We start from the raw sequence: 22,786 nt of genomic DNA on the forward strand, positions 1-22,786 counted from the left end.
ACCTTCAGACCTTTCATGAGAGATAACCTTCTGTATCAGGTTATTAAGAGTATGATGTATGAGGCACAAAAAAGTGTCTCTGATCTCACCTGTACAATTTTCTTTTGCTATCCATGGAAAGCTGGTTACTCTTACCCTTGCCATTCCTGACAATGCTCTGTTTCCCTGGCATATATTTGTCTTCCTCAGTTGCAATAGTTTTTTTCACCCTTCTTAGTTTATTAAGTGAAGCACTACGACATCAAGCACACATACGTGATATCTATTCTCTGCTTCCCTGTGATTCTGGAAGGGGTAAGCACCTGGATCATGATTCTCTTGATAGAAGAATCATTTCCTACAAGGGCCACATTTTTTTCTTCAGCACGTTTCTAGAGTTAGATAAATTCCAGCCTCAGACTGTCACAAATCTTCCACTTAAGTGCCTATATCAACAAAAAGACTCGGTTAAGATTCAGTTTTGCTCTAATTCAACAAGTATGATAGCTGTTCCACTCTGAATGTTACCAAGCATGTAAGTTTTAGGTAAGATCCCATATGGAAACTTGATACCAAACTGAACCACAAAAAGAGAATCTCAACTGCTCTACACTCTACTTTGTCTGCTATGGTTACCAACAGCCCACAAACACATGAAGAAACCCATACACAATGAGAACAGCAAATGCTCACAACAAACCAGGAATAGTAGCGTGGGAAACTCAACTTTCAGTTACTACTTCCAGTGAACTATCACTAGTGACAATCCAGACCTTCTGAAAACAGAGCAGCATAGTTTAGGCTATACAATGTAATACACTACTATAAAACAGTAGCAATACACTATCCAGAGCTACATATTCCTCTCTCACCAAATGCTTCACGTAGGATGTGATTGAAGTGTAATGGTGTAAAACATCAGTTTTTTCCAGAACTGCAGAGAGTCTTCAGTCTACACCACAGAAATTTTTCACTGTAGCTCCTGAACACATTCTATGAAAGGACTTGATTCCAAAAGCCACGTGCTTAAGCTAAACCAAAGTTAAGACTACTTCCTCAAAACAAGATTCCTTTGTCACATGTAACATTTTCAGTTTTTCTGCTTATACCTTTTAAGAGGCAAAATAAATCACTCCAAGCAAATAAGCAGGAACAGTTTATTGTGACACTGGCAGCTTTACCTTTCTCAAGCAACATGAAGTTCTCCAATTTTTTCCTTTACCTGCCAGTTTAAATACTTCGTCTACATTTGCATCATTACTTTATAAAATTTCCTTACTCTCTGCAGCTTTTCACCCAATTAAACAGAAACAGAAGCAAATGAACAAACTTTTGGAAAAATAAGGAATTACATCATGGCAAATGTATTCTTTAATGGAAAGCAAGAAAACCTTCCCCACTGACCTTCAGTCAGAATGAGGAAAAAGATAAATATCCACAGCTCTTTGTTCCATTTGGTAGAATTTTAAGATCCATCTATGCATGTATAAACACAGAACACACAGTTTTAGCCACACTGGAACCACCTAAAGAGAGATTTTATGTTCCATAGCTTTTACATGCATTCCATCCTTAGTATGCTGATTAAAGTACAGGGATTCTGTTCTTCATCTACAGCAGTTTCAGTTTAGGAATATACCAGAAGGTAGCTTAGAGAAACATCCATTAGTTGCTAATAAAAAGAAACACAGGAAGGTCTCACAACAGCTTACTAAAACATTGAGGTTTCTTTCAAATCACAGTTTTCAAATATAAAAAATGGATTTTCCCTATAACTGAAATATATTTACACAAACATTTTAAAAAGATGGTCTATAAGTTAGATCTAATCACTGTCATCTGAACCACCTTCAGACCCCTCATCGTTGGATCCTTCTGGTTCAGATTCGTTACCAGACCCTCTGGCAGAGCCCTCGTTGTCAGACCCTCTCTCAGAATCTCTGTCTGACTCAGCACTGCGAGACGCTGGGCGAGATTCGTTTTCTGAACCACCAGAGCGACTTCTCCCCGACTGCACAGACTCATTGTCAGACTGCTCCGAATCCGACCGCCTCCTTTTTCTAGCTGACCTGTCACTGTCAGAGTCTTCCTCAGATGGATGGACACTGGACCTCCTTGGACTACCTGCCTCGCTGCCAGATTTGTTTCTGTTATCAGAATCGCTATCAGAAACAATGCGTTTACTGTGCTGCCGCTGCCCATCATCTGAATCACTGTTGCTATTCCGAGCATGTCTGTAGGGAAAAGGAAAAAACAAACAATCAGTATTAAAAGATGCTATTCTTAACTTAAAATTAAAACTAGACACCAAGATTTGAGTTATGCTAGCCTTATCAGAATGAGTGGAATTCATTTGCAGTGGAAAGTGATGTTATGAGTACAACAAAAGGTTTTGCATTATCTCTGTGTTATCTCATTATTATCAACACTGCAGTTTCTCTTGAAAGTACGCACTGAAACTTTAGTACACACAGAATTAATTAAGGTCCTTACCCATCATCAGCAATTTTGAGTTTATCCTCATCAGAAGAATCATCACTTGATGAAATGATGGCTTTTGATTTAATCTTCCCTTTCATTGAAGGAGGCAGGCGTTCTGGTTTGGGCTGCGTCAGGGAAAAACAAAGGGTTGCTTGTTCATGTGGCCGATTAAAGCACAGTGCCCAAACATAGAAACATATTCAGAAAATCAGACATGACTGTAAAAAAATTTTCCATTTACTATCATTAATTCTAGATGGCTTCAGAAATATCCTTTTTATCCTTGAATGCAGCAAGAGCAACAGAGGAGGAGGATAAAAATAAGCTCAGAGGCAGTTTGCCACAAGAAGTTTCGTTGTAGCTTTCAATGTTAATAAATCTCTCTTGACTAGGGTAACACTAAACTCCAAATGCATATTTAGAAAGTGATGTGGTTACTCAGGGTTTAACTTACAGCTTTCTTTTTCTCTGGTTTTGGTGGACGACGTTTTTTAGGTCTTGGACCATTTTCCTGTTCTTCATCATCACTCCCCTCATCTGCCTTCTGGGGTCTTAAACAGAAACATATTTAATATGATCTAAAGTGTAATGCTGCAAAAAAAACCTTAACTGTCTCAAGAAATGTCCCAATTAAAGGTTACACACACTTCTTTTGCAGAGTGGCTGTTTAAGTCTTAGAATGTGTATGTATAAATAAAAGTTAATCAAGTGACCTCTTGACAATGATTCATTTTTTTAAACTGTTGTGAAAGACCACATGAGAATATACACAAAAGCCATACTACTTCTCAGGGAAGTCCAGCATTAAAGTATCTGTTACCTCCTCCTTTTCTTCTTCTTTCTTTCACCCTCCTCTTCTTCCCCATCTTGTTCACTACCACTGCCCTTCCTCTTCTTTTTCTTTCTAGATATGGGCAGATCTTCATCACTGTCATCATTGACAAACTCATCGAATTCCCCTGCTCCTTTTTTGGAACGCTACGTAAACAAAAGCCACAGAGTACAGCCTGTTATTCACCTTCCAGTTAAAAGGTTACTAGAAAACAATTAAAAATAGAACCTTAATCTGAATACATTTTCAAAGATATTAAAATATAGACCTTGTGCCAACTTTCCCATAATCTCTACATTCATATAAATTAGAAACTGATTCCAAATTTTCACATAATGACATAATCATCTTCAGCTGTTATTTTAACAATTGAATAGAACAGGTTTCGGTGATGCCACTGTACTTGGAACTTATAAGAATTGGGAGCTAATACTTTAATGTGGTTATTAAACCTGTGCCATTTCACTCAGTGAAGCCTAGGAGCTTGAAATCAAGATCTATGCCACTGCAAGAGACTAAACATTAAATGAAGATAACGAAGGATTTACAAAAAATAACATCATCAAAATTTCTTTCTACCCTGCCTCCACCGCCACCACGTTTTTTCTCCTTGGATCCTTCTACTTCACCAGTGAACATCAGAATATTCTTGGTTTTCTCCACATATTGAGCTCTTTGTTCCAGAAGTTTCTTCTGTTCTTCTTTTTCTCTTAAGCGCTTCTCTTCCTGAAACAGAGAGAAAACTATTACTATTGTATTTGCAGCATTGTGATGGTTATAATCACAGGCATGTATGCTGCTGACAAGAAACTGGAAAACTGACTTTGACAGCCTATGTCAGATCAGAAAGCCTACACAGCAAAAAACCCACTTTTCTACAAGGCTACACTAGAGTAAGCAAAAATCTGACAGAACTACTGCACCAAGAGCTTTTTCGTCCAGCCTGTAAGCACACATATTTGATGACAGACCTTCTGGGACACCAATTTTATTTCATGATAAAAGTAAGAATCTATTTCTGAGGCTAAAGGGAAGAAAGAGTGAGAACCACCCAGTTAGCTATAACATTTTCTTCTAGCGCTAATAATAACCAAGAAAAATAGCCACCAGACATTTTACCATGAACACCAAGTCCCAACACAAAGTAGTAGAAGCATAAATATTGTTGATATGTATACTTTTAAAAAGTATACTTTAAAAAAAAAAAGATAGTAAATAGAAAAACACCTGTTCTTTAAGCAGTTTTTGGCGAAGTAGCTCCTTCTCCTGCTCTTGCTTTGCACGCAGCTCCCTCTCTTCTTCATCTTGCTTGCGTGCCCGAGCCACGTGATACTGAGCTTGACTCAGTAAGTCAGAGCATTGCCTGTAACATGCAACGTTTTCAAGTAAAGGAAGGTGGCAGACAGGAAGAAACAGTTTTATAATGGGCATGCATCACAACACTATGTTCACAATCACCAGCAAAGAAAGAAAAGCTACTTGAAATAGCACAATAGAATAGCACAGATTTTTGAGAAAACTAAAGTGCTTCCTAGTAAGCCAACGTGCAGTTTCAAAACACATTGCTTCACACTTAAAATTCAGCCAATTCATATACAAAAGCCCCCACATCAACATAAAAAGAATCATCTCGACTAATGTGGACAGCTTCAGAAGAACTCATCTTTAATCACAACACTGTAGCAAACCTAACCAGAAAAGTAGTTAGAAATTCTATCTCTAGAGTAACCTATAACTCCCCTAATAAGGGAGTAACCTATAACTCCCCTAATAAGGGAGTAACCCTGCACTTGTATTTTTCCACTGTTGTAAGAAGTTGTCAGTGGCAATTTTGGAATTTTAGTATGGAAAAACAAGACAGAAATATTTCACTCGATATCTGAACAACGGATTTCTTTAGGTTTTGGGTTTTTTTACCTGGCTTCCGTAGCAGCAAGTGCCAAGTCAAATCTCATCTTATCACCTACTTTACTCAAGTAACTGAAGTACCTGGGGGGAAAAAACATCAAACATAATTAAGCAAATACAGCATTACTTACATACTTATTGTAATTTTGCCTTAAAACATTTACCCCTGAATTACAGTCCTACAAAACTCAGCAGATGGGGAAACCACCAATCTTCTTTGTGCAGCCTCTTTTAATACAACAATATAAAGTATACTCAGAATTCTCAAAAACTTGAAGCACTTTAAATCACTCCAGAATGGAACAAAAAAGCAGAAAATTTCTAAAGAGACTTCTAAGATTTCATTTACTAGCTCCTAGCAACAAATACATTGCTGACCCCAAAAGACTTATTATTTGTCACAACTTAAGTGCTTGAAACCAGAATAAGAAAAGCAAGGAAAACTAAATTTTTTTTCAATCCTTCTAGAACAACCTCCTTGAACCTTGCTGACAGCCTTTTCCAGTAAACAGGTACGTGATGATGCTCAATGTTTTGAATTTAATTTCAAGGCAAACACCTAACTTTCAAGGTTGCCAGTTTCTTCCCAGATTCCAGAAGACACATTTTAAATGAAGTGCTTGTGTTAGACTGAACTCAAAAGAAAGAATAATTCCTTGCTTAAGTCTTGCACTATGGAAAATATTTTACAAAGTGATAGACGTCTGAATTTCTAGGTAATGGCTAAAAATAAAGGCTTTCGTGGAACTTTAAGACAATAACAAGCTTCTAATTAAGAGTATATGTTGGATGCTTAGCTTGCATCATGTAAAGCACTGGAATTGTGAAATGCTTATTTGAAAGAGTTGCTTTAGTTGACAGAATTACTGAAGGCATCTTCTCCTTGACCTAACAGCAGTGCTAAGAATGCCTAAAGCAAGCAACAGCTACACCAACAATACCCAGAAGCAAAAGAAATGGTTGAAACTTTCTGTTCAAACCTGGTGAGGATTGGATCAGATTATTCACACTGACCTCTGCCCAGAGTTTAAAAAAAAAACAAAACAACTCAAACTCAAAGATTTCAAATACACTTAAGAAGCTGATTCTGTTCTTCAGCCATGAGAGTACTTAGGGTTTACTTGCCAACAGCATGGCAAAATTTATTTTCAAGTACTACCAGTCACTAACTAGGCTTATGATAATACAGATTTGCCTTGAGCCTTATAGGTTGTTATGAAAGAAATCTTTCAACAAGTATTACATTCATAGCACAATTTCCAACTTTTTTTTCAACTACGCTGCTTCAAGGAGAAGAGCATCTTGGTCATATTAACATAAAAACCTTTGAGAAATACATACTGACCATCTGGCCAAACAAATCTGTCTCTGTAGCAAAGCCTGAATACAACCTTTTGTTAGGCCCAACTTTTGTTTTCCTGATGGAAACTCTAGAATTACATACAGTGCTTCATAGGGGACAATTGCTCTTCTAATCAGATTTGTGAGCTACACTGTAAATTTACTGTAAGGGAACAACAAAACAGATTACAGTGATTAGAAAGAAGTCATCTTTACCTGTGGGCTAGCTCCAGTTCTTTCACAGCATTAAGCACCTCCTTTAGATTGCTTTTCTCATCTTTCAGGACAGAGGTAGCTAGTCTTTGGAGCACTAAAGCCACATTAAACATAAGGACTGTATCACTTGGCGCTACATGCCTGGCCTGTAAATCAAAAGCAATTTTTAAAGACATGCTACAACATGTACAAAAGTACACTGAAGTGACGTACAGAGAAAAGGTAGCATAAATACAGCAGTCTGGGACTGAAAGGAGACACAAACATGTAACTTACAATAATTTTATTCTGTGATATACGATATTTTATATTCATACCTTTAATAAAGTTTGTTTGCATTCCTGTAATTTGCCACATTTGAAGAGTGCCCGGGCCAAATATAACAATACTTCAGTATTTTGATGCTTATAGAACTTCCTGAGGCAGTTTTCATACTGAAACGGAAACAAAAAAAAATGAGAGGTAAGAATGATTAGTTATTTTGATTTGCTAACTTCAGCAAATGTTTCTATTCCTAAAAAACATTACTGCTAATATGCCTTTTGTTTTTCCACAGAAGTCTATCATGCTACATGGATGCCTTCTTTTCACTGACCAGAAAACTCTTTATGCTACTCCACAGCAAGTATCTCATTTTTCTGGAAACTGGCAACAGTCCAGGAGGCTCTGTAGGCCGTAAAATAGAGTAGAACACTTTGCAAGTAACATTACCATGAAGTCCAATGAACCTGACCCATTTTAAGAGCATTCAGTTTTTCTCGACGGTTGGGGTCAGAATCTACTTTCTTCATTCGTACAAGATACTTTACAAATTGAAATACCTTTAATGTAGAAATTTCATATATCTGATGCAATTAGTTGAAAAACATATTGCAGGTAATTCAACATCAAATTTGTTTTATCCACCTAGCTGAATAATTTGGCATGCCAAGGGCTGTTTAATTGTTCTGAAGTGTAGAAGAAGATTTGTTACTATATGGTCTGTGGGCCTAGAACTGAAGTTCCCAACAGTTACAGAACTTACCCTTGTCAGTAACAGGCATGTTTTGATACATTCTTTTCTCAAAGAATCATTTACACCTTCTAAGCCTCAACAATAGCAAGAAATACCACACCCCTTATTTCCAGCTCAAATACAGAAACTGCCCTGTATTGTGAGTTGCACTGTATTGTGAGTGCCCAATTTTCACTCAGCTTCGGAGTCAATGATTTTGCATTTAGCTTAAGTCTGCCTAAGATTTGCGTGCTTTATGATAGAGAACTCACTAGAGTAGTTGTTGTGGCCAGAGTAAGCTAGGCTATTGCATTTGATTTGTCTCCCTTTGAGTGCAATATCACATATCTCATGCTGTGGCTTGGGCCAAGTACACAGCAGAACTCGGGGAACAATAAAACTCCTCAGTAAACAGACAGATTTCTATTAAGAGCTTTACTTAAATACATTAGCAGATGAGTACAATATTTTTCTGAGAAATCAAAAGGTGAAAATGATAACCAGTTTCTCCACTGCAATTCACTGCTTAAACAATTGCTAAAATTAGATTTTCATTAAGCTTTTTGTCAATAAAAACTGTGTTAAAAGGACAACAGGTTCCATTCAGACACAAGAGAATGAACCCAATCGTGTTACCAAAGCTTTTTTAACAGTAGCTCACTGGAAGTCAGTAAGTACAAAGTCTTGATCAGGTGAAAAAGGTCTAGCATCTCTTTCTTAGAACCATCACAAAAAACTACAGGACATCTCTGAATTTTTTGGCCTGCAAGTGGACTCCACTGTAATGAAATAAGTCTGCTCTTAAGATTCCATTTTGTCTGACATATACTTTTTTCTTTAGCTTCTCTGTATACATTTGATCAAGTAATTGAGTCAATTTAGTTAGATTAGGTTGATGCTTGGAAGTCAGCCTGATTGAGCAGGTTAAACTACAGCACCTCAACAGATTTTTTGCAACATGAATTACCTTGTTATGTTAACGGTGGCAAAAGAGACCATGGCACAGTCAGCCTTTCAGACAGCTTTGATTGTGAGTTATGTAATCTCTTACAAGAGCAAAAATAGAAAGTGTTGCTACTGAAAAAATCCCAGCAACCAATTACACTTGCTTAGTTCAGTAACATCTGAATGTAAATCACACACAGTTAACTACACTGATTGAAACACCTTTGACTAAAAATTAATTCCAAGACTAAAACTCTAACCCAATTATGTTGTAACTCTTCTACCAAAAACCTCACAGCATACAAACTGGTAGGTGTTGTGTTAGCCCTTACCCACACTTCTCGATTTGCTTTTAAATCTAGACTTGACAGCCAACAGCATGCTAGAAATAGACCTATAACTTGAAGCATTATTCAGAAACTTTCACAGCTGCTATGACAGCTGAGAAACATTCAGAAGTCATCTAACTCAATATATTATGTAGTTCAATTCAGAGATGTTACCATCTGCACAGCACTGATGTATTGTTTCTGTTCTACGTAGATATGTGCCAAATTCAGCCACACATCACTGATATCTGCTGTTGCCTCTCTCACTTGGGCAAAAACATCACGAGCTTCACGGAAATATCCTTTATGCGCCAAGACAGCTCCTAAGGGGAAAGTAATATGTACAGTGTAAGCTTCCAGGTTCCTGTACTATGTACTCCTACCAAAGAAAACAAAATATTCCCTGAATAAAGTTCTTAATGGAAAACTAAGTGATATGACTGCCGTACAAAAGCTATTCTTTCCTGTGCTCCACTACACAGCATTCAAGCCCTGCAAAACCAATTCTATATTAAAGCATGAAACACAAGAGTATCATCCCATCTAAAGGAAAATCAGGGTGTAATACTCACCTATGCCATTAGCAGCATACAAATTCTTTGGATCATTTCTGAGTACTTGTTTGTAGATTGCTAATGCACGGTCTTGATGACGTTTCTCCTGCAGAAAGAAGTACTCCAATTGTAATACCCCATTACAGAAATGAGGGATCAAGATCAATCCACAAATTTTATGGACTAGAAAGTGCCAAACGGGCATCAAGAAAAGGTTCTGAATTGCTAAGAGCATATAAAACAAATAAATAAAAATCACACAGAGGGCAGACAGATGCCTATTACCTTTTCTCTGTCTCTTGTGGGTTGATGTAGAGTCTGCAACCAGACGTTGCCAAGAGCCAGCATGGAATAAGTATCATTTTGTGTGGAGGGCTGTTTCAATATTCTTTCGAACTTCTTTTGTCCTGGACCCCACTCTTGTTTAGCCAAATGAAGATTGCCAATAAGAGACCAAGCATCCGGATGGTCCTAAGTAAAAACTTGAGTTGCAAAAGCATTGTTTTTCCTTGCAAGGTTACTTTTTGAAGTTCTTAAATAGAACTCTGTATTTAAAAACTACCACAACAAACAACACATAGAGGGCAGATTACAGTAGCTCTCTCTCCTTCCCCTAGTTTACATGAACAAACAAAATTAAAATGAAATAGAAGGAAAACAAAATTTTAAGATAGGATTTCAAGTGTTCTAATTTTTAGAATCATCACAGATTCATAGAATGGGTTGGGTTAGAAGGGACCTTAAAGATCATCCAGTTCTAACTCCCCCACCATGGGCAGAGATACCTTCCACTAAAGCAGGTTGCTCAAAGCTGTCATCTAACCTGGCCTTGAACACTGCCAGGGACAGGACATCCAGAAGCTCTCTGGGTTATCCAGAGATAGCTGACAATATCCAGAGATACCTAATTGAAGTACACTCTCTTTCAATTTAAAGCCATTTCCCCTTGTCCTGTCACTACAGACCCTGGTAAAATGTCACTCTCTGACTTTCCCATAGGCCCCTTTAGGGACTGGAAGGCTGCTAAAAGGTCTCCCTAGAGCCTTCTTATCTCTAGGCTGAACAACAGCAGCTCTCCCAGCCTGTCTTCACAGGAGAGGTACTCCAGCCCTCTTCACGGCCTCCTCTGGACCCACTCTAACAGCTCCATGTCCTTCCTATGTTGGCAGCCCAGAGCTAAACATAGTACTCCACCTCGGGTCTTAGGTGACTAGAGGAAAAGGGCAGAATCACCTCCTTTGACTTGCTTAAAGGCTTACAAACCTGATTTATCTGAAGTGCTTCTTTAAACCAATCGGAAGCCTCATAAAAGTTTCCTTTATCCCTAGCCATAGCTCCCAAGCGCAAGTAGCCTGAAACAAAAATTTGGAAACAAGTTAAAGCCATCTCAAACAAAGACAATACTGGTCATGCATTAATTTCAAAACCAATCTTTTTCTTGATCCGCTAAGCACAGGGTGAAGAGGAATATCCATCTACAATGGTGATATGGAAATTGCAGATTTCTAACTGTTAAAGTAATGTAAATGTTTTTAATTGGTTTTGCAAGTTAAACACAACTGAGATATCCCAAATAAAGGAAGATACATCAGTTAGATAACTCTCCTCCTTCCACTTTAAACACGTCTCCTATCTCTGCAAGCTTTGGGAAGAGTATCAGTTAGCAGATAAGAATGGAAAATAAGCAGGGAAAAGGCTATAAATTAGGCTGGGGCATCCTGTGTGATGCTGCTTGCTGGGCAAGGGCTACCACCTTGACTTCACAGCAAATATCAGAGGTCAGACACTTGGAGGCAAGAGGAAGAGCAGAATGAGGACTAAAAACAGCATATGCCATAGATGCTGTGCTAACATCCTCAATAGCCCTTCTTCCCTGGAGGAAGTCCAGGGTTCAAGATGAACTGATTTCCACCCACGTAGGTAGAGCTGCAGAGCCTGTGCATGTCAAGTGAATGGTCCTGATTGTCCCTGAGTGCTGAGGTGCTAAGGCTTTGGTGGGGAGCAAGTGAGCAAAAGGTATGCAAGTCTAGATAAACTAATTCTGCTAGATTTTTGAAGTACTGTATGATTTGCCAATTAATAGAAGGTTTAAAGCCAAAGACTGTACTATAAGGATGATGCAAGCCTTAGAAAAAAGGTAGGTAAAACTGGGGGTAGGCAAGCAAGCCCCAAAACTACTATGAAAAGAAATGAAGACACATATAAGGAGGTTAGAAGACACTGTAAACAGGAAGACTTGCTATTATAAGGAGGACAGTGGAACTAATATAAAATGTTTCTTACAATCAACATAATTTGGATGTTCTCTTAAAATGTTCTTATACAGCTTCTCTGCTTCATGAAATTCACACATTGCCTCATAGAGTCTGGCAAGGTTGTAGGACGTTGTTACAGAGATGGCATTGTAATAATGCTCATCATGTTCAGCTTCAGCTTTTGCACGATCCAGTGATGCCAAAAAATATTTCTAAAGTATAAAAAGAAAAACAAAAGGAATAAAGCACTCCAGAACACTTGTAGTAAAACTTATGGGTGATCAGCAAACTCAATTCAAACTTGGAGTAATTACATACCTTTGCTTCTCCTAGGTTTCCCAGCCTGAAGTGCAGAGCACCCACATTGTTCAATATTTCTGGTGGGACATCAGCTTGCACTTTCTCTTGCAGAATGCGTGTGGCTGTACCGTAGGCTGACAGTGCACCCTTGGCAAAGGAAGAGAAAGTGCATGAAAAACAGGAGAATGAGCTCTATGTGCTCTTATGAAAACTACACACATAATGAATTAAGTGTATATTAATAATACCTGTATATCAGTCTGTTCTAGAATTTGGGCTAGCTCAATCCATGCCTCTACATCATCAGGATATTGTTCTGTCACTTTTTTTAGATGTCCCTGAAAAACAGGAGAAGATGATTATGTTGCTTCTGTCGGACACAAAAACTGGTAAAAAAAAAAAAAAAAAACAAACCAAAAGAAGGAGTGAAGATATAATCTTAACACTGGAAATATATACCACAAGAAAAAGAAAACATCCTAAACATCTGCACAGTCTGGCCACAAAAAAAACCAATCAATAACAATTTCCTTCTCTCATCGGTACACTTTTCTGTAGAACACAACATCTGCTTAAAGTCTTGGAGAAGCAGGAACTGTTACACAGCATGAGAAGCTAGAGAAGTGATGCCTAGCATTTTTTGCACTTATTTACCCAATATTAGATTTATAAACCCTTTCACTGAAATAAAGCATAACATTGTCCTTCCAGAGATGCTACAAGCATCCTCTGGAAATCACAAGCTGCTGTCTTTGGGAAATCTAGCTAACTTAACACCTTCTGAATTTTAAACGTATATGGGAAGAAACTCTGCCTTTTTCATAGCACCAAATACAAATGTGATACTGGTGCCACTTATAAATTCCTGGACTTGATTTAACCAGAGTCCAGGAGGAGTCTCAATTCTATCCACTGTTAGGAAACTCTCTTATAAACAGCCAATATTAACTATTTTATACCTACAGCCAAGTAATCCTGAGTTTTATGCAACTTAAGGCACAGTCTGATTTCAAACCTGATTTTCAAGTTCTAGTCTTTTATGTAAAAGTACGATGCTGGCAGAAGCCGCACTCACCTTTGCAATATCCCTTTTCTCCTGGTCTTCTGAAGCTGCGTAAAGAGATCCAAGGATTTTCATAGTCTCATAATTGTTAGGATAGGCTTTCAAAACTTTTTCAAAGCACTGTGATGCATTTTCTTTGTCTCCTCGATAAATGTACATTTGACCCAATCCAAAAAACGGGAGTACAAAAGAAGATGAGGCAAACTGAGTGGCCTGGTAATAATACTGGAAAGCTTGATCGTAATCTTCCTACGTAAAAAGAAGTAAATAAAGAACAGTAGTGTTTTCACAGGTAAGCTTTGTATCAACTTTTACAACACAGACTACGTGTAATCTCAAAGGAGACTTAAAAACTACCCTACCTGTACATGAAAAGACCTCGCCAGCTGGTAACAACTCTCCGCCTGCATTGCTTCAACTTCTGTATTATGGAAAGCATGAAGAGCCAAGTGCTGGACTTTACCATAGTCCTGAAAAAAACGAAGTTAAATGAAATTTGAAAGCCTTTGTTCTATTTATGGTCAAGTGATTTATTATTTTAAAAAGCACAGATGGAAAAGACAAGAAAACATAAGCCATAGCACCAAATTAATAACAACCGATTTAGTGTTAGCAGTTATCATTCTTGTTCATATTTCATATCTAAAGCTTGAAGGCAGCAGCAGGAACACAACTTTCAGGGCAAAATTAACCTTCAGAAATAAGAGCATCTTTTCTTGGCTTTCCTGCAAAAAGTTGATACAAAATTTAAGTAAAAAAACTTAACACTTCATCTAGATTAAGAGCTCCATATTAAGCTCCACTTAGCCTCATGAAATTAGATTGAATATAATGCCAGAATCCTCGCAGTTCAGAAGTTATCAGGTATTTAACTGCAAAATTACACAGACCTCTTACCTTCTTGAAGAAGAAGTGATTAGCCAAGTGATTCAACACCATTGGATTACTGGGATCAATTGTGTAAGCCCTAGAGAGGAGCTGAACACCGTTCTTGATGGAATCAGCCTAAATGAAACATTGACAGGTATCAGTAGCGTCTCAATAGCTGTATCTCAATTACATCTTCAAAATTATTCTTTAGCCTGGGCTGCTGCAGGAACTCTGACAAAACCTTGATACGCTCACAGAAAAAAAGTAAATTCAGCTTTTCTCTCAGCAGCATACAGATGGAAAATGGATAATGACGCCACCACATGTGGATACCAAAAAGCAGAGCAGGACTTACCAGGAAAAAAAAAAACAACTTGGTCTTGGTGTTCTTTGTCATTTCACACTCACATCCCAACAGCCCTTCTACTATTCAATGTTCCCTGTTCCTGTTTGGTTTAGGTTTCCATCTCTTATACATTAGTTCAACAGCAAAATTAAAATAGGCTCCTGTCCAAATTCGAAACAATAACTTCAGATGTTGAACTAAGAGCTACTAGAATTTAAGTTGTTAATAAAAGAAATTAGAAGTTTGCTGTGTTTATATCACTACATCATTACGATACAGTGATAGTTTATCAACTTATTTCTATAGAAACTTTCTTTAAACTGTGAAGTTTTCCATAGGTACAAGTTTTACTTACCTACAAGTTCAAACCCATAACTGCTATTTATTTGGGACACCATGAGATCTAGCTGACACACATGTCAACTTAAATCTGTATTTATTTCTGAACAGAAATACAAAAAATTTTATGTAATCTGTGCTTTACTTTTGAATTATTATTAGCAGAAAGCTGATATTGTTAATACTGAACAGATCAGTCTTTGTGAGGTTAACACATAAGGTGAAGTCCAATCAGCAGCTAAAAAACATAAAGGCACTATCTTTCTCTAGGAGATGATGATTCATTCTTGTTTAATTTTCAATGGCAAAAATGTTTTTGTGTTTGAGTTCTATGATAATCTGAATCTCATGTTCAATCTCAACCAAATTCAAGAGACAGTTAGGTCTCAAAGCTCCTAAGCACTTACATTACAGAAAGCCAGAGATAAGACAGATCTCAACAAGAACACTGTGCAATCTCAACCCTGACTTGAACACACAACATCTTCCAGGAGAGAGCAACATTAGAAATACCTAAGCACCAAAAAGATGTCAATTAGTAGTTGGCAACTCCAGAGAGAATCTTTTCCCCAGAGAGTGTTCTCCCTCCCCCATGTGAGCTCTTAGATGTTATACTAACTTTGCAGAGCACACTGTGAAAGCAGTTTGAAGTAAAGCACAGATAACACATTTCTTACAAAAAACAACAACAAAAAAATTACAATTGAGTGGATCAGCTTTTAATCACAGCTTTTTGGAATTTGGTCTACTTAGTCTGAGCGTGCTCATCCCTTGACTTTAGTCAAAAGAACTTCAGAAAAAAAAAAAAAAAGATACCAGGCTTCATTAATTTCTTTACCATGGAATTATCTATTAAAATTTGACTTTAGAATATTTTTGGTTGTCTCCACAGGTTTAGGAAAGAAAACTCTTGTGCCCACATTTTTCAGAAATCTTCATGAAAGTCTTAACTGTTGGTTTACTATGTCACGGGTGGGGGGAAAAAAAGTAACTTTCAGAAATTCTGTGTTAACAAAAGATCTTTCTAGGGAGCTACATGTGCTACAGAAAGCATAACAGAAAATTTCAGCCACATACAATTATGTAACATTATTTTAAAAAAACATTTAAAGGCCCCATACTCCCCTGATAACTTCCTTAGCATAGATTAACCATCTCAGATCTTACATAAGCATATGTTTTTTTCTATTGATATGACATCTAGAGAGGTAGGATCACCACTTTATCATAGTTTCAGCCTAGTTTAAACTTCTACTTGCCTACTCGTTGATTTACCACATGTTACCATGGAAAGCTTATGTTCCTTAAAGCCCAGGACTAATCTTCTGGGACCATGTCTTTTAACTTAGAATTGTACAATGGTTTGGGTTTGAAGGGATCTTAAAGATCACCTAGTTCCAGTTCCCCTGCTATGGGCAGGGACACCCTCCACCAGACCTTCCTGTTAGCATTATGCTCCTTCAAAACAAATTCTTGATGCTCTGGAATACAGCTGCCATTGCAAGTGAGGCCTCCCAGTATCTAAGGGCTTTAAGAGCATCTCAAGTATGAACTGATTTAGTCAACCTTCGTGGAGTCACGAATGACTTAAGTAGGTACGGCTATTATACATATCACAAGTACTGCTCATTACAGTAAGATTTTAAGTGACAGGGCATGTATTTGCATATCTATTACTTTAATTAAAATAGCTAATCTAGCCCTGTGTTTCTATGATGAACACTTGTATAAGCAGTGGGGTTCAAATTTTTTTAACAACAGAATAAAGAGAATGTGCTGCTCACACCACAAGTGTGTATCTCCAACATCATTCAGCAGTGACAAAGGCTTGAAATGATTTAATAAAAAGTTATTATCGCTTTTATATACTCCTTTTTCAGACAAGAATCCATGCTCAGTTTACTTTCTTCTTGTTAACATAGACCCACCTCTTTATTATTGAGCTCCAGAACAGCCAGTCCAACCAAAGCCCCTACGCATTTTGAATTCAGCTCCAGAGCTCTGCTGAAAGCCAGGCGAGCTTTTTCCAACTTGTTGAGCTTCACGAAGCAGTGGCCCATACCTAATCGAACTTCAGCTAGAGAACAAGATGACATCATTCAGAATTCCCGAATTTCCACTTCATTATTTTTTTGGACATCGATTAAAGTGAAAGCAGAATTTTTAATATTTCTTTAAAACCTGTAAAGCCATCCAGCAGTTTGCTATTTTGAAAGGCAGTCTCCTACGCCTGGCACCAAAACTAACTTGAACAGATTAATAAGACTTTATTTCTTTATGTACCCCTGAACATTGGTCTATGTTTCCAACAGACTTTGATATTCAACAAATAAAAACCATTTTTATGGAAATGTATTTTAAAAAATGGAGAAAAGCATTAAAAAATTGGCAGATGAAAGGGTTGGACATTTCTTAAGCAAGTTAAGTTCACCTGAGAGTAGTAGGCCTTCAGAAAATGCAGACAAATAAACAAGTTAGCTAGACATTTCTCCTTAAATGATCGACTCATTCACTGCTAATAAAATACTGTTTATTATCCTATAACTTCCACGATTATGTATAGATGAACTAATACAGAGAATTTACATCATATTACCCTTTTAGACTGCCTGTGAACTAAGACTACAGAGATATTTCTGTCCAGCAATTTCAAATCTGTGTCTGTGTGAAAAAGGAGAGTGAATTGAAGATATTTGTTTAAAAGTAAAGCTTGCATTTCTAAATCCACTTTTGCAGCAAGGATTCTTATGCTAAATCAGACTACAGAAGAGACATCAACTTCATAACAAATTCTTTTTCAGATAGCTTTCGGCTAAAGCGTACCACGTCTCAAGAGACTTCAGGCTATTTATGAACCTCATAAAACTACCCAGAACTATTATCTCTAAATCACATGCATTGCTTTTAGAGCTATTGCCAATTGCTTTCCCTGGTTTTTGCATTAAGAAAACTACCATACCAGAAAAACTCACATCATGCACAATATGAAGAATTCTACTTTTCATGCCTTGTTTCACTGTTAATGCTAATACCTTGTTTTTTTAACCAATGAATAAAAGAGCTCACAGAGAGGTTCTGCAACAGTCTTGAATAGTTCCCTACCTTCCCATACAATCTGAACTTCTCTTACAAGCAACTTCTCATTTTCTAATAGCTCTTTAAAATCCAATAATTTGAAAAAATGAAAAAGTATTCTCCTGAATGCAATTTCCTTCTCTAATAATTAAGGAACACTTCAACACAAGAGCTCCTCCATCATAAGGGGTGGGTTTTTTTGACAGATGTAGATCACAAAAAAGCTCTTTGGTGTTTAAATCAAGACGACTTTGCAAGCACTGAAAACATTCTGTCTTACCTGGGCAACCTGGATTGGTACGCAATGCTTTCTTGTAGTAGGCAAGGGCTCCTCTATAGTCTTTCTTGTTGAAAGAAATGCATGCTTTACCTGTTACAACACACCAGTTATGAATAAATCAGAAATATAAACAAAGCACTTGTAAACCAGGAGCTTTGAAGCATTACTTAGCAAACTTGTGCTATGCTAATTTTCAAAAGTTACAGTTAAAAACTAATAGAAAATTCTGATAACTACAACTTTTATTATCTTTGATGATGTCAACTAGATGAAAAAAAAAAAATCAGATGTAAGAACACATTAAATTTACATTTTCATGGTTTTCTGTAGAAACTTAATTCTCTCCTGGTCCAAAGGAAAGACATTTACTAAGACTAGATGGATTAGCAAACAAATTAAAATACAAGTGTTAAAGCCCACTGATCCCTCATTACTGGTATTTTCACGTTCAACAAGAGCATACAGCTTCATTGGCATCATCGGGGAAACATATGCAGTTTGATGGGATGTACGCCCATGGGTCTCAGAAGATGGTAGCTAGCATTATCCTTTTTCACAGATCTTACACCTACACACACTTCCCAAGTTTAAAGTCATCTCTGTCATGTCTGGTCAAAAACACTTAATCACATTCTTTCTACTCACACATGCACCCACTTAAGAACACAACTCATTCCAAAACTCAACCAGGGAGACGAGGTTTTTACAAAAATACTCAGAAACTCATACCAAGAAGAGCAGGAATATTATTTGGAGACTGGTTGAGCACAAAATGAAATTGGGCATCAGCTTGGTCCATCTTATCACCTTCAAGCAGACAAAAGCAGGCTCTTCCCAACAAGTGATTCTAGATAAGATAAAACAATTTCCAATACATTTATTGGAAAGATCACACGACATTAAAGATTAACTGGCTATGATATAAAGCTTTATACAATTAACTGAAAGGGTCTTAATCATCCACTAAAATTCACATATCAAGCAATCCTTTCTTCCCAATTTCCAAACATTGACTGACCTACTACCTAGTACTACCAGGTATCCCAAGCTAGAAATAACCATTCCTGGTGCCATCGCACATGTTTCAGATACTTAAAGAGTTTTGCTTACATGCACTGCACCAACAGACTTCAAGCAATTTCTGTATTTCCTTTAGTGAATCAATACTTGTTTTCTTTACAATCACTAAATAATTTACAGATAAAGGGTTTTAAACAGATTTTGTGTTTACCTGATCATACATGATAATTTTGTCAGCCATGGTATACAATAAGGTAGCTTGTGTAATCAGCTCTTTCTTGTTATCTTTGTTCTTTTCCTTTCGAGCCTGCTGTACATAGTATGCTGCCAGAGTATCCAGACAGGTCATCTGATCTTTTTCGTGGTCTCTGTAGTCCAAGTTTCCATCTATGCGTGCAGCTTCTAACAGCTTCACGAAGTCTTCTGTTTTCCCTTGTTTGTAGTATTCCAGCTATAAAACATACTGTTTTAACAGACAATACTACCCCAGCGAGTTAAGTAACATATCAACTTCATGTCCTAGGTGTCATACAGATTCTATTTCCACAATGTAGAGATAAATCAGACAAATGTAGGGATAATCAGACAAAGACATTATGGTATCATGAAATATTATTCTGTTGTCATCTCAACTTAGTGGTTTTATATTTAAAGAGAAGTCTTACAGCTGTTCATAACTACAGACTCGACTGTTTTTTCCTCTTTGGATATATACGTGTTTCACCATACTTTCCATAGCATAGATAGTGCTCATTCCTTTTGCATGAGGTGCACAATCAAAGGCACACACCAGAAGAATCATAGATTGAGGAAAAAAAAACTCCATTGTTTCCCTAAACCACCATGAAATTAAAATCTTAATATATGTAATGTCAAATCAGAAGTATCTGGCCTAGAATCAGTGACTGAATAACCCCATTAAGCTCCTGTTCAGAATTCAGTTACCCTGGCCAAAAAAGTAAAAAAGTGAAAATTATTATTTGATTACCTGAAAACGATATTTAAATACACAACTTGTATAGATACTAACCGCTAAAGCAATCCATATGTGCAACTGAGTGTGTTCCTGTTTCAGTATACTTATAACTTCATCACCCTCAGGTAACTGATCGAAGTCGAGCTCAATAACCTAGAACCAAACAAAACAAATCTTCTTTTCACAAAGCATTAACAATGTTCTCTACCACTGAGCTCCAAAGAAGTCAGATGTTTTAGAGCACAAAATGTAAATCATTATTTGTGTTTAAACAAGGTTATAAATAAAGAAGTGCTAATGTATTGCATTCTATACAACACAAAAGTGATGATCTCTCACAAATATCAGAGAAAAGATAGACAAATATTTTGGCTACTAGTCAGTGAGAATAAACAGAGATGCTAATTTAAGTTATTTCACTATAGACCTCAGCTCAGAATTTTTACAGTTCAACAAATAACCAACTTGACTGCACACTGTTTAACTCCTACAAAGGTCTAGGATACAGTCAAAACCTTCCAAGTAACCAGGTGTCAAAGAATCAATATCTAAGACTTATCTCAGAGCCTTTAAATTTTCTAAAGTTATCTTTATGCTGAAGAAAACTAAGAGGTTATTGAAGTGGCAAACATTACTGGGAAATGTAATCTACTCTTTATATTAAAACCTTAGTCATCACGAGAAAATGGCATTCATAACTTTTCACCATACATGGATTATTTTGCAAGTTCTACTTTTTGGATGTTGATCTACTCTTCTGAGAAAGAAAATGAGGAAAAAGGACTGAGATTGCCAAGATGGAATATCTGATAACACAATTTCACTGCCTAATTGTTCACTTGCTACTCAGTAATGTTTCCTTCAATATTAGTCATTTACATCACAATTTCATCTTACAGCAAGGAAGAGATGTAGTTGGTCTACCCCGATTACCAGTGCAGGGACTCTTTCTCTGCAGACTGGATTAGAGTCTGTAAGGGCTTATAGTTTTGACTATGCAAAACATGATAGTACTAGCAAAACATGATAGTACTAGCAAAAACCTTTCTGCTACTATTGATATTTTCAGTTTGAGTTTGTCTTGTATAATACCTCCTGTCTGACAAAGAATGATGCTTTTAAGTCTGGACAACTCTTATCTACAAACTGAAATAGTTATTAATGAGAAACAGATATTTCCAAAGTAAAAAATATCTGTAAAAAAAAATTAAAAATATATATTCCATAGCAATCCTTAGTGATGAAGTCAAACCTCAGGATCGAAGCAGTCCTTGCCATAATTAGAACAGCACCACCAATATCAACTATTAACGTTAACAACTTAGACAGAAGTTGCTGTCACAGAGAAAAAAGCCCTCCAATATGAAACCCACAGAAAGTACCTTTGAGAGACAAAAATTCAATGGCAGTCTTAAGAAATTTTTTTAGCCTGTGGATAAACGTGTTTATAAAAAAAACATTCTTCAACCTGTAAGCTGTATGTTTTAATGCCTTATTTAGCCACAGTATTAATTTAGTATCTGCCAGGGAATGTTTTCACTTGAAACTTTATAATACCCTGCATATCTACACATACTTTTCTTAAACATTTTTAATCTTGCCTTGTGACACTCTACAATAATGAAAAGTTCTAAACCATATGGAAATGACAGTGGATCAACTGCCCTGTTTCTATATGCTGATTTAGCGACATGTGTGTTGAAAAATAAGCATCTAAGGAGCTAGAGAGAGAATTTACCTGGACAAGGCCACCGTACACAAGCACAAACTAAAGATCACACGCTGTTCCCTGCAAAATCTTCACTCCTGAGCGTAGTACACGCTTAAAGAATACTGTGGGAGAAGAGGCTGCCCGTTCTCCACACAAGCGTGGTACTGAAGGACCCCGGACAGAAGGTGTGACTGTATCCCTCCCTCGCCAGCAAGCCCCTAGGGCAAGGACAGGGAAGTTGCGGCTAGCAGAGGGCAGGCACTGCTAACCGAGGGGCAACGGTGAACGCAAGTTTGGGTTTCTTTCTGCAAAGTGACACATGTATAACCCCAGCAACTTATCCCGCTCAAGGAAGGGAGTGACACAACACCTCGAGCTCGGGACAAAACTACGCGAGGAAGCGGTAACCGCCTGCGCCCCACTACTATCACACCGCGCGCCCCTGCCTCCCCAGCACCAGGCCGCGCCGCCGCCTCCCAGCTCCCGACTCGCCTCATCGGTATCCCGGAGAGGGATCTCAATGGACCCCCGCGACATGATGGCGACAGAGCTGTGCCCCGAACCGAGCTGAGCCGTGCCGCCAGCACACGGCGGTCCGTGCCCCGCGCACTTCCCCTCACAAACACCAACCGACCCGGATGTGCTCGGGCAAAGGGCGGGGGAGGTGGGCTGGCTCCGCCCCCGAGGCGGGACCGGCCAATCCCAGCGTGCGCGAGGACGAAGGAGGGCTTCTGGGCCAGGTGCGCGCGGCGCTGTTGCCGCAGCAACAGCGGGCTCGCGAGCGCCCCCCCTCAGCGAGCGCCCCCCCTCAGCGAGCGCCCCCTCAGCGAGCGCCCCCTCAGCGAGCGCCCCCTCAGCGAGCGCCCCCTCAGCGAGCGCCCCCTCAGCGAGCGCCCCGGGGGCCGCCAGCCTCCAGACCGGCGCCGCTAGCCCCTGCCGCCGCTAGCCCCCTGCCAGCCCCGCTGCCGCCGC

At 38.2% G+C, this 22,786-nt stretch overlaps 1 protein-coding gene across 1 annotated transcript; it reads right to left on the reverse strand.

Moving 5' to 3' along the window:
• Nucleotides 1-1,122: 1,122 nt before the first annotated feature.
• On the reverse strand, nt 1,123-22,434 carry CTR9 (CTR9 homolog, Paf1/RNA polymerase II complex component). The gene is made up of 25 exons (XM_062000077.1): nt 22,307-22,434; nt 20,158-20,256; nt 19,339-19,578; nt 18,837-18,954; nt 18,108-18,197; nt 16,681-16,829; nt 14,095-14,202; nt 13,560-13,667; nt 13,210-13,446; nt 12,383-12,472; nt 12,153-12,281; nt 11,863-12,046; nt 10,843-10,931; nt 9,865-10,050; nt 9,598-9,685; nt 9,200-9,348; nt 7,075-7,191; nt 6,758-6,903; nt 5,210-5,281; nt 4,520-4,655; nt 3,872-4,018; nt 3,281-3,438; nt 2,915-3,011; nt 2,473-2,585; nt 1,123-2,213 (listed from the first exon to the last, which is right to left on the reverse strand). The coding sequence occupies exons 1-25, from the start codon at nt 22,349-22,351 to the stop codon at nt 1,805-1,807; spliced, it is 3,504 nt and encodes a 1,167-aa protein (XP_061856061.1). The 5' UTR covers nt 22,352-22,434; the 3' UTR covers nt 1,123-1,804.
• Between the last annotated feature and the right edge of the window lie 352 nt (nt 22,435-22,786).

Source organism: Colius striatus, chromosome 7 (assembly GCF_028858725.1).
Source record: "Colius striatus isolate bColStr4 chromosome 7, bColStr4.1.hap1, whole genome shotgun sequence".
In the NCBI taxonomy this organism is placed as follows: Eukaryota; Metazoa; Chordata; class Aves; order Coliiformes; family Coliidae; genus Colius; species Colius striatus.

Excerpts from the sequence above, each read along its gene's own strand:
- CTR9 (XM_062000077.1), bottom strand. The coding sequence starts at position 22,351 with ATGTCGCGGGGGTCCATTGAGATCCCTCTCCGGGATACCGATGAG. Across the intron at positions 19,579-20,157 it reads ACATATGGATTGCTTTAGCG|CTGGAATACTACAAACAAGG; the intron begins GTTAGTATCTAT and ends TATGTTTTATAG. Across the intron at positions 4,656-5,209 it reads CTTGCTGCTACGGAAGCCAG|GCAATGCTCTGACTTACTGA; the intron begins GTAAAAAAACCC and ends TGCATGTTACAG.